We start from the raw sequence: 12207 nt of genomic DNA on the forward strand, positions 1-12207 counted from the left end.
ACAGCTATGCGTTGCGTTTAGAAACTGCAAACATGCTTACAAGTTAGGTTGGTCGTTTTTTTTTAAATAAAAAGCAAGACGAATATTACTGTTTATTTGATGACTTTCCGGTATGTATAATGGTTATTATTTGCATTAAGTTTCGTTTCATATGGATATGTATACCGGTATAATTATTACATAAATTTGTTTTTAAGCCAGAACGTGCGATAGTCTGTTACGGCTTTTAAGACGATAGCAACACTGCCTAGACGTCAACGACCAGTGTTGCCAGATGGTCACAAAAGTCACATTTTTCGTGACTTTTCGTCTTCTCGTGTGACATGTGCGTGACTTACGATCTTGAGGCAATTTTTGTGACTTTTTAAGCTAGTCGAATTTTGGACAAGTTAAGTTCTGCATTTCGTATTATTTAGGAACGCGGTGAACGCACCCAAGTTGACACTTGCACTGACACCTTGACGTTAAGGCCCCAGTACACAATGGGCCATCGCCGGCCACTCCAAGGGACGCAGCCATGCGGTAGAATGAGATAGTAATATCACTTGCTCCCTCTAATGCATAAATGCGTCCCTTGGAGTGGCCGACGATGGTCCATTGTGTACTGGGGCCTTTACATCCACCATCATGTTTATTATAATAGTCGTGGCAAGATGAAACTTGTTACCTTGACATGACGGTGTCATTTAGTTTGATAGTTGTAGTTATTTTTTTTAGTGTAATGATTCATTTCTTTTAGCCTCATATCTCGAATATCTCTACGAATAGCATTTATAATATAATTACTTCGGACAAAAGTTTTATTATAAAATTTTCTACAAATTTGGTTATGTTCATTTTTACTCTGCGATCAATACTTTAGGAAGTTTAGGAGCTACAGACTGTTAAAGTTAAATAAGAGATAAAAAATAGACGGTTTAAGAAAACGCCGTTTTTTCATAATTGTTCATCATAAATAAAAAAAAATTGTTTAGAATAAGCAAGCTTAGCGATCTGCTGATATACTATTTAAAAAAACCGGCCAAGAGCATATCGGGCCATGCTCAGTGTAGGGTTCCGTAGTTACCCGTCCGTCAAAATAGACTATTTGCAAAAACTCAAAAACTGCTAAACCGATTAGGTTCGCTATATTTTTCCTTGAAAGTCTTTACTAAGTTTTACTTTCACGTTTTTTTTTAATATTATTTGGACCCATGGTTAAAATGTTAGGGGAACTAAAGTGGAAAACACAACTTTTTTTCTTTCAGATTGATTATTTCCGAAAATATTAAGTTGATAAAAAAATGGTCCTTAAAGACCCTTATTCATTTTAAAAGACCTATCTAACGACACCCCACACTATAGGGTTGAAGCGAAAAATTCATCCCCACTTAATGTAGGGGAGCCACCCTAAAAAAATATTTTTTATAGTTTATATTTTACGACTTTGTCAGTGTAACTAATTTATATATTCGTGCCAAATTTAATAATAGAAACTAGAAAAAATATTTTTTTATGGTGACTGCCCTACATTAAAGTTTTTTCGCTTCCATCCTATAGTGTGGGGTGTCGTTAGATAGGTCTTTTAAAACGAATACGGGTCTTCAAGAACCATTTTTTGATCAACTTAATATTTTTGGAAATAATCGGTCTGAAAGAAAAAAACTTGTGTTTTCCACTTTAGTTCCCCTAACTTTTGAACCATGGGTCTAAAAAAATATGAAAAAAATCATAAAAACATACCTTAGTAAAGACTTTCAAGGAAAAATATAGCAAACCTAATCGGTATAGCTGTTTTTGAGTTTTTGCGAATAGTCTATTCTGACAGACGGGTAACTACGGAACCCTACACTGAGCATGGCCCGACATGCTCTTGGCCGGTTTTTTTTAATATTTTATCAGCACGTCACTAAGCTTGCTTACTCCAAACTAAAATTTTTATTTATGATGAACAATTACGAAAAAACGACGTTTTCTTAAATCGTCTATTTTTTATCTCTAATTTAACTGTAACAGCCTGAAGCTCCTAAAGTATTGATCGTAGAGTAAAAATAAATATAACCAAATTTGTAGGAAATTTTATGATAAAACTTTTGTCCGAAGTAATTATAATGCTATTTGTACAGATATTCGAGATATGAGCAAAAATATGAAAAAAGGTACCTTCAACCCCCCTTGCACCCTCAGCACACCCCCTACCCTCGATGACTTTTAGTATGTTTATCTGGACACCACAAGGTCTACCTGTACCAATTTTCAAAACTACACGAATATTTTCGCAGATATTTCTAATTTGCTTGGGTTATTGAAAAACTAAATTTTTTAACTTTCTCATTGACCCCCCCAAAAGTAGCCCCCATGCTTAAAATTCATTTGTTTACGTTACATGACTTACATGTCCGTCTTTGGGTCACTAATTTACATATGTGTACTTACCAAATTTCAACTTAATTGGTCCAGTAGTTTCCGTGAAAATAGGCTGTGACAGACGGACAGACAGACAGACGTACGAGTGATCCTATAAGGGTTCCGTTTTTTCCTTTTGAGGAACGGAACCCTAAAAATCATATAAGGTTAGTAGATTTTTTGTGAAATATATTATTTTCTGAATTTCTTCTAATAAACTCGATTTACCTACCCATACAATACAATCATATAAAAATGTGACTTGAGCAGCAAAAACGTGACTTTTAGGGAAACGAAACGTAACTTATGACTGCAGAGCCCTGGCAACACTGTCAACGACGGCTGTTATTCGAAAATACTTTATCCGGTACTCCAGACGTGATAAAAACCTGTTAAATAGTGTATTGTGTGTGTTAACAATAAAAAATAGTCACCGAACATAGTGCAAAGTGCAAACGCCATCGTAACGTAACGAGATTTGAACTTCAAAGCGTTCCATGGGTGTATTGTGTTTAGTATAAACATCGGTCTCTCAGTTGTATTTTAATATTTCAGAATGATTCCAAATATTCTTACATGTCAAGGCACTACTAGCTACCTGGAAATGCAAGTGAAAGCAACCTTGAAGCAGCTGTGATAAACTAATAAGTGAGCGAGATGAAAATGACGTTGTTCAAAGAAACTTTGAGTTAAGTGCCAGCTGACTGTAACTCACTCTAATTAATTACATTGCCAGTGTGAATCAGTGCAAAAAGCTACAGTGTATTGTGGACATATTTAATAACTGTGCTTTAGACTATGAATCAAATTTGAGGTGTATCGGTGAATTGGAAAGTCAACTGCATAAAGCTAATAAGTTATCTCCGGAGTCAATGTAAGTTGAATATAAGATTAAATATAATAAGATATATAGATAGTATATATGTCGCAGTCAAAAGTGTGAACTGGTCAAAAGAACTTTTAACCGACAAAAACAGGCAAAACTGCTTTTGACTGAGCATGTTGGTCAAAAGTAGTTTTACCTGAAAATCATTGGTTAATAGTAATTGTGTTGTGACTGTTACTATCAGTCAAAAGTACTCGCAGAGATAGGTAGGTTAGGGTTATTTTTTTGCTACGCCCAAAAAACGAAACTGTTCCCAGAGATAGGTAGGTTAGGGTTATTTTTTTTTTGCTACGCCCTAAAAACGAAACTGCTGCCAGAAATAGGTATGATTTTCAGGTAAAACTACTTTTGACCAACATGCTCAGTCAAAAGCAGTTTTGCCTGTTTTTGTCGGTTAAAAGTTCTTTGGCCAGTTCACACTTTTGACTGCAACAGGATGGGCTGGACATATGGCAAGGGAAGGTAAAGATAAGTGGGATAGAGAGGAAGCGGAATGGTATCCTAGAGATGGAAAAAGGAGAGAAGGGAGACCAATAATGAGGTGGTCGGATGACATAAAGAAGCATGCGGGACCTAATTGGATAGGGACGGCAAGGGATAGAGAGCTGTGGAGAGAGCTGGGGGAGGCCTATGCCAAGAAGGCAGACTGAAATAATTATTAAAAAGCAATGACATAAAAATTATTTAATAAAGTTACTAAGGAAAAAATATTGAAATTAATTGATATAAATGAAATGTGAATTTATTTAAATGTAATATGTGCTGAAATTTAATTTTTTGGTCAATAAAGGCTATTCTATTCTATTCTATTCTATTCTAATTTGACAGGTGACAACAAAAAAAATATTAATTCCTGCTAAAATTTCAGAGTCATAGTGAAGCGTAGTACATAGTACCAAAACAAGGTTGATTTTTAGGGTTCTGTAGCCAAAGGGTAAAAACGGGACCCCTATTACGAGGACTCCAATATGTTATTAGATCAAAACAAATTATTTTCAGAAAATATTTAATTTAGGCTTAGGGATGGCGAGGCTCCATAAACCTTCAGTAAGTAGTGCATAAGTATCCTTGGAAAAATTCGACCTATGCCGCCGTGGGTGGCCCGGTGGCAGAATGGCACAGGCACCTGCTGCAATAGCAGAGGACGCTGCTTTGATTCCAGCCTAGGGCACTGGAGGCCTTGGTCACTTTTTAGGGTTGCGTACCCATAGGGTAAAAACGGGACCCTATTAAATATTAAGACTCTGCTGTCCGTCTGTCTGTCACCAGGCTGTATCTCAAGATCTCATGAACCGTGATAACTAGATTAACTAGACAGTTTCAATTTTCACAAATGATGTATTTCTGTTGCCGCTATAACAACAAATACTAAAAACAAATTAAAGAAATATTTAAGCGGGGCCAATGCAATGCTAGGCTGGATATGACTGATGAAATGAGTAAATTTTTATTAGGGTTCCGTACCCAAAGGGTAAAACGGGACCCTATTATTAAGACTTCGCTGTCCGTCCGTCCGTCCGTCCGTCCGTCCGTCCGTCCGTCCGTCCGTCTGTCACCAGGCTGTATCTCACGAACCGTGATAGCTAGACAGTTGAAATTTTCACAGATGTATTTCTGTTGCCGCTATAACAACAAATACTAAAAACAGAATAAAATAAAGATTTAAATGGGGCTCCCATACAACAAACGTGATTTTTGACCAAAGTTAAGCAACGTCGGGAGTGGTCAGTATTTGGATGGGTGACCGTTTTTTTTTTTGCTTTTTTTTGTTTGCATAATGGTACGGAACCCTTCGTGCGCGAGTCCGACTCGCACTTGCCCGGTTTTTTTATTAATATGTTTTAATATGACATGTTGGTGGCAAACAAGCATACAAGGCTGTTAATGCCGATGGTAAGTGGGAGTTTAGACTAGACCTCTGCTTCTCCAAGGGACTCACATTGCTGACCGAGTAAATTTTTATTAATATGTTTTAATATGACATGTTGGTGGCAAACAAGCATACAAGGCTGTTAATGCCGATGGTAAGTGGGAGTTTAGACTAGACCTCTGCTTCTCCAAGGGACTCACATTGCTGACCGAGTACATTTTTATTAATATGTTTTAACATGGCATGTTGGTGGCAAACAAGCATACAACTCATACAAGGCTGTTAATGCCGATGGTAAGTGGGAGTTTAGACTAGACCTCTGATTCTCCAAGGGACTCACATTGTTGATTGAGTAAATTTTTATTAATATGTTTTAATATGACATGTTGGTGGCAAACAAGAATACAAGGCTGTTAATGCCGATGGTAAGTGGGAGTTTAGATTAGACCTCTGCTTCTCCAAGGGACTCACATTGTTGACCGAGTAAATTTTTATTAATATGTTTTAATATGACATGTTGGTGGCAAACAAGAATACAAGGCTGTTAATGCCGATGGTAAGTGGGGGTTTAGAGTAGACCTCTGCTTCTCCAAGGGACTCACATTGCTGACCGGTTACAAATCTATTACACTCATACTAGGGTTCCGTACCTGAAGGGTAACTAAAAAACGGGAACCTATTAGCGATTCCGACTCGCACTTGGCCGGTTTTTCTTAGTAGGTATATGACATTTATTTCAGTTTTACTTCATTGTCCGTCTGTCTGTCTGTCTGTCTGTCTGTCACCAGGCTGTATCTCATGAACCGTGATAGGCCTAGGCAGTTGAAATTTTCACAGATGATGTATTTCTGTTACCGCTATAACAACAAATACTAAAAAGTATGGAACCCTTCGTGCGCGAGCACTTGCCCGGTTTGACATTTCAGGCTCCGTCACACAGGCGCGTTTCGCGTGCGGCGCGTGAGCGGGGCGCGCCGCTTTTTCATATAAAACGCTCAGGCCCGGCTCTGAAATCGCGCCGGTGTGACGGAACCTTTATTTCAGTTTACTCCACTGTCCCTCTGTCACCAGGCTGTATCTCATGAACCGTGATAGCTAGACAGTTGAAATTTTCACACATGATGTATTTCTGTTGCCGCTATAACAACAAATATTAAAAAGTGTTCCGTTCTTGATGGGTGAGTCCGACTCGCACTTATTCAGTTTTTTTTTTGTAAACGAATTTAATATTAACGGATAGCCATTAATATTAAAGAATGAAATAGTAGTGATAATTTCCATACTTTCACTTTAGTGCCATGAAGGGTAGGAACAAAAGGGTTCCCTCTTTTGAGATTGGAAAGTGGGCTAGGTTATAAATGCGGCCTTCACAGAACCGATCTGCGACCAGAAAAGTGGGTCAGGTTAGAACTGTGATCCTTATAGAACCAAACTGCAACCAGAAGTAAGTTGGGTTAGAACTGCGACCCTTACAGAACCGAACTGCTACCAGAAAAGCGGATTAGGTTTTTTTAATTACATATTTGTTTTTAGATATATCGGAATAGTAAATTTTTCGAGTTATGATTGTATGTTACGGATTTAAAGTTTTCTGCGATGAGATAGGTTTGTAACCGCCTTGATGAAGGTATGAAGTCTAAAAGTAAATAATTACTTAATTCAAAATGAGTATTACCTATTACTATTATTTATTTTACCCGAGCGAAGCCGGGTTTTCATCTAGTACTATTTTATACTAGTAGAATCCTATAGGTATACTAGTAGTAAACAAACCAAAAGTATACAGCTAACATACGCAAGCAGCCGCGATACCTTCATACTCGTACGCGACCCGGCCGCCGCGGCTCGGCGGTCAACGACACCTTCTCGTAACTCATGAGGCCCTGGTACTTGCTCCGCGCTAAATTAAATTTTTAGACAGTTTTTTTTCTGGATTTTGGCCACCGTAGCCTATGGAGATTAATAAGCAACGCTAAGTGGTTTTCGTAGTCTATGGATGTTGCTATATTAAGGGTGTCACATGCACGTTTCTGAATTATGAAGCAATTGTTTCTACTATAGGACTACTATATGTTTGAACTATGGTTTTGTTTCGTGCTCTTGATCGCGGCGAACTGTGATTGGTCAATTTCAATATAGTTGACTAAACTTTATCGAAATGAATATTATAGTCTGTGTTATAGTTGAGTTGGAAGCCCATACGTTAAAAGTACCTAATTGCAGTTTGGCATACGAAATCTTAATTCAAGAATTACAATCGACGAGTAGAAACTCTTTTATATACCAGATACTAAAATAACAATTTGATTATCCAAAATAGGTTCATAATTATAACCTCGATACATAGTACAGTCAGCAGCTGAAGTTGCTGAGTAAGGTGTTCAAAATGATCTTGACACGACTCTATAGTTAACTTAGGTCTTAGAGCATTTAATAACTGGAGTCGCCTTTAAGAGCTTACTACCCCTCTGCCGAAAAACTTGCACAGTTGTGCAAACTTTTGTGTGGACTGACATGGCTATTTGTACGTTACGTAGAAATCATGTAGAAATAGCAATACATTAGACGTCCCCTCCCCCGCAAACATCGGCAGACTGTTTCGTACAGAAAATTACAGCCATGGCGTCTCCAGTTACTAAATGCTCTAAGATTGTTAAGAGATTAACTCCTAACTGTACATGGGTGGACTTTATTCCAAAAGTCATAAGGTCCACCGATGTACAGTTAACAGCGTGGGCGGTGGTACTATAACAGGTCTCTATTGTTTCTTATAAAGTTTTAAGTCATAATGTATTGTTTGTCTACATAATGTATTGCTGACATTGTTAGTCATAATTTGGTTTTTCTCAGAAACGCGTAACTTTTCAGGATTGCCATAAAACAAACCTAACCTAACCTATCTATGGGATAACCCCACGAAAATCCTGAAAAGTTATCCGTTTCAGAATTATGACTAATGATAATCTGACAATCATTACATTATGACTTTCAATAATTATGTCAAACCATAGAGAAATATAGTAAGACAAGAGTGCTCACTCCATACATCAGTTTGGTACCAAAAAGATTAGTATTTTCATAGTCGACATCTAGCATCGCGTAGCGGAATTATCAGTACTAGTAGTACTGTCAAGTGACAATAGATGTAGCACCGACCGGAAAGTCTTAAGACTTTGATGTCGACTATGAACATACTAATCTTTTTGGTACCAAACTGATGTATGGAGTGAGCACTCTTGTCTTACTATATTTCTCTATGGTTTGACATAATTATTGAAAGTCATAATGTAATGATTGTCAGATTATCATTAGTCATAATTCTGAAACGGATAACTTTTCAGGATTTTCGTGGGGTTATCCCATAGATAGGTTAGGTTAGGTTTGTTTTATGGCAATCCTGAAAAGTTACGCGTTTCTGAGAAAAACCAAATTATGACTAACAATGTCAGCAATACATTATGTAGACAAACAATACATTATGACTTAAAACTTTATAAGAAACAATAGAGACCTGTTATAGTACCACCGCCCACGCTGTTAACTGTACATCGGTGGACCTTATGACTTTTGGAATAAAGTCCACCCATGTACAGTTAGGAGTTAATCTCTTAACAATCTTAGAGCATTTAGTAACTGGAGACGCCATGGCTGTAATTTTCTGTACGAAACAGTCTGCCGATGTTTGCGGGGGAGGGGACGTCTAATGTATTGCTATTTCTACATGATTTCTACGTAACGTACAAATAGCCATGTCAGTCCACACAAAAGTTTGCACAACTGTGCAAGTTTTTCGGCAGAGGGGTAGTAAGCTCTTAAAGGCGACTCCAGTTATTAAATGCTCTAAGACCTAAGTTAACTATAGAGTCGTGTCAAGATCATTTTGAACACCTTACTCAGCAACTTCAGCTGCTGACTGTACTATGTATCGAGGTTATAATTATGAACCTATTTTGGATAATCAAATTGTTATTTTAGTATCTGGTATATAAAAGAGTTTCTACTCGTCGATTGTAATTCTTGAATTAAGATTTCGTATGCCAAACTGCAATTAGGTACTTTTAATGTATGGGCTTCCAACTTAACTATAACACAGACTATAATATTCATTTCGATAAAGTTTAGTCAACTATATTGAAATTGACCAATCACAGTACCAAAACTGATGTATGGAGTGAGCACTCTTGACTTACTATATTTCTCTATGGTCAAACTAAGGGACCTCTACTATAACATTGCATTTTCAGGAACGAGCGAACTAGAACGACATCGTGCGCGTCGGCCGTGTCTGTGGTGAGCGAGCCTGAGGTGGACACCACCGCTCCGGAGGCTGCGGATCCTTTCAGTGAGTTGTTTGCTGTTTATACCTATAAATAAAAAACCGGCAAAGTGCGAGTCTGACTCGCGCACGAAGGGTTCCATACCATTAGGCAAAATAATCATGTTTGTTGTATGGATACCCCACTTAAATATTTATTTTATTCTGTTTTTAGTATTTGTTGTTATAGCGGCAACAGAAATACATCATCTGTGAAAATTTCAACTGTCTAACTATCACGGTTCATGAGATACAGCCTGGTGACAGACAGACAGACAGAGGAGTCTTATACCCTTCGGGGTCTTTCTTCTTACGGACAGAGGAGTCTCAGTAATAGGGTCCCGTTTTTACCCTTCGGGTACGGAACCCTAATAAATACTAGTGCCTCTGTGAGCTGTGAACCTCGCGAACACCCATGGCTCTGCCATTTTGAAAAAAATCCAAAAACTGGATCGACCAAAAAAAAATCAAGAGAATCGGTTGAGAAATGTGACCTGTAGAGGAGAACATCCGGACATACGAAAGCATTTGCTGAAACGGAGACCTTCGGTCAATTATGGAACCAGGCTCATGTTATGGGTCCCATGGTGGAGATTTTGATATATGGGTTACTGATGCCTAAAATAATAATAATTCAGCCTATATACGTCCCACTGCTCAGCACAGGCCTCCTCTCATGCGCGAGAGGGCTTGGGCTATAGTCCCCACGATAGCTAAATGCGGATTGGGGACTTCACATATACCTTTGAATTTCTTCGCAGATGTATGCAGGTTCCCTCACGATGTTTTCCTTCACCGAAAAGCTAGTGGTAAATATCAAATGATATAGGCACCGTGCATGAACTATAGGGGGCAGCATAGGAGCCGTCAGATTTTTGGCGCGAGGCGTAAATGTGTCGTTTATGCTTCCGATGTAGCCCACAAGATGGCACAACCTACTATGCACAAGGAAACGTACCGACGAGAACGGCAGATGGTAGCACTTGCTTTGGCAATGTACATGTGCACATATTTTTCCGATTCAGGCCACGAGATGGCAAACCCTCCAACACGCACAGTCCCTATTCTAAAAATTAATCTAAAATATATAAATTCTTGTTTCAGAGCAAATAGACGCAACAGCAGTAAACGCGTCATACTCCACCTCCATAATGGAGTGTTGTAGCGCGAGCGACAGCGACGCCGACAGCCTCACGGCCGGCCCCGAGTACGAAGACGCCGTGTCAGACTATGAGGATAGCACTGTAGAGGACGGGCCTCTATGGTAAGTGTCTTATAACCAGTATATTCTTACTGTAGAATAAACAGCAGTAAACACGTCATACTCCACCTCCATAATGGAGTGTTGTAGCGCGAGCGACAGCGACGCCGACAGCCTCACGGCCGGCCCCGAGTACGAAGACGCCATGTCAGACTATGAGGATAGCACTGTAGAGGACGGGCCTCTATGGTAAGTGTCTTATAACCAATATATTCTTACTGTAGAATAAACAGCAGTAAACACGTCATACTCCACCTCCATAATGGAGTGTTGTAGCGCGAGCGACAGCGACGCCGACAGCCTCACGGCCGGCCCCGAGTACGAAGACGCCATGTCAGACTATGAGGATAGCACTGTAGAGGACGGGCCTCTATGGTAAGTGTCTTATAACCAATATATTCTTACTGTAGAATAAACAGCAGTAAACACGTCATACTCCACCGCCATAATGGAGTGTTGTAGCGCGAGCGACAGCGACGCCGACAGCCTCACGGCCGGCCCCGAGTACGAAGACGCCGTGTCAGACTATGAGGATAGCACTGTAGAGGACGGGCCTCTATGGTAAGTGTCTTATAACCAGTATATTCTTACTGTAGAATAAACAGCAGTAAACACGTCATACTCCACCTCCATAATGGAGTGTTGTAGCGCGAGCGACAGCGACGCCGACAGCCTCACGGCCGGCCCCGAGTACGAAGACGCCGTGTCAGACTATGAGGATGGCACTGTAGAGGACGGGCCTCTGTGGTAAGTGTCTTATAACCAGTATATTCTTACTGTAGAATAAACAGCAGTAAACACGTCATACTCCACCTCCATAATGGAGTGTTGTAGCGCGAGCGACAGCGACGCCGACAGCCTCACGGCGGGCCCCGAGTACGAAGACGCCATGTCAGACTATGAGGATAGCACTGTAGAGGACGGGCCTCTATGGTAAGTGTCTTATAACCAATATATTCTTACTGTAGAATAAACAGCAGTAAACACGTCATACTCCACCTCCATAATGGAGTGTTGTAGCGCGAGCGACAGCGACGCCGACAGCCTCACGGCGGGCCCCGAGTACGAAGACGCCGTGTCAGACTATGAGGATAGCACTGTAGAGGACGGGCCTCTATGGTAAGTGTCTTACACAGACAAAACATCCTCCAGACTTAGCATAGTCGCGCTACCCCCTCTGCCACGCATACGGTAATTTTACTCAATGTTCGAGTCGAAAGTGTCTTTGTGTGACGTCTGTGTATTTGAACGGACCAATCACGGCACGGGATCTCGCTCACCTCGTCCCGCGCACCCCCGCATTTTTGGCATCATCGGTTGCATGAAATAATTGCTCTAAACTCAGTCTCGAGGATTCCTAGTCTATGGTGTCTTATAACCAATATATTCTTGTTTATAAATCGATGCAACCGCCGTAAACGCGTCATACTCCACCTCACAATCTCTCTGATAATTAGCTATGCCATATAGTTATATCGCATGGCTAATTA

General features: G+C 39.8%; 1 protein-coding gene and 1 long non-coding RNA gene across 2 annotated transcripts in view; both read left to right on the forward strand.

Annotated features, from left to right (window-relative positions):
* Nucleotides 1–12207, forward strand: part of LOC134802591 (uncharacterized) — a 28657-nt gene that overhangs the window by 3798 nt on the left and 12652 nt on the right. Inside the window, exons 6-7 of the mRNA XM_063775228.1 lie at nt 9386–9483; nt 10561–10720. Of these exons, the coding sequence (XP_063631298.1) occupies nt 9386–9483; nt 10561–10720 (258 nt within the window). The remainder of the gene's footprint in view (nt 1–9385; nt 9484–10560; nt 10721–12207) is intronic.
* On the forward strand, nt 11167–11647 carry LOC134802880 (uncharacterized). Its single transcript, XR_010145884.1, has 3 exons — nt 11167–11296; nt 11358–11482; nt 11544–11647. It is a non-coding gene; the product is annotated as an uncharacterized LOC134802880 (long non-coding RNA).

The sequence above is a fragment of the Cydia splendana genome, chromosome 25, assembly GCF_910591565.1.
Source record: "Cydia splendana chromosome 25, ilCydSple1.2, whole genome shotgun sequence".
Taxonomy (NCBI): Eukaryota; Metazoa; Arthropoda; class Insecta; order Lepidoptera; family Tortricidae; genus Cydia; species Cydia splendana.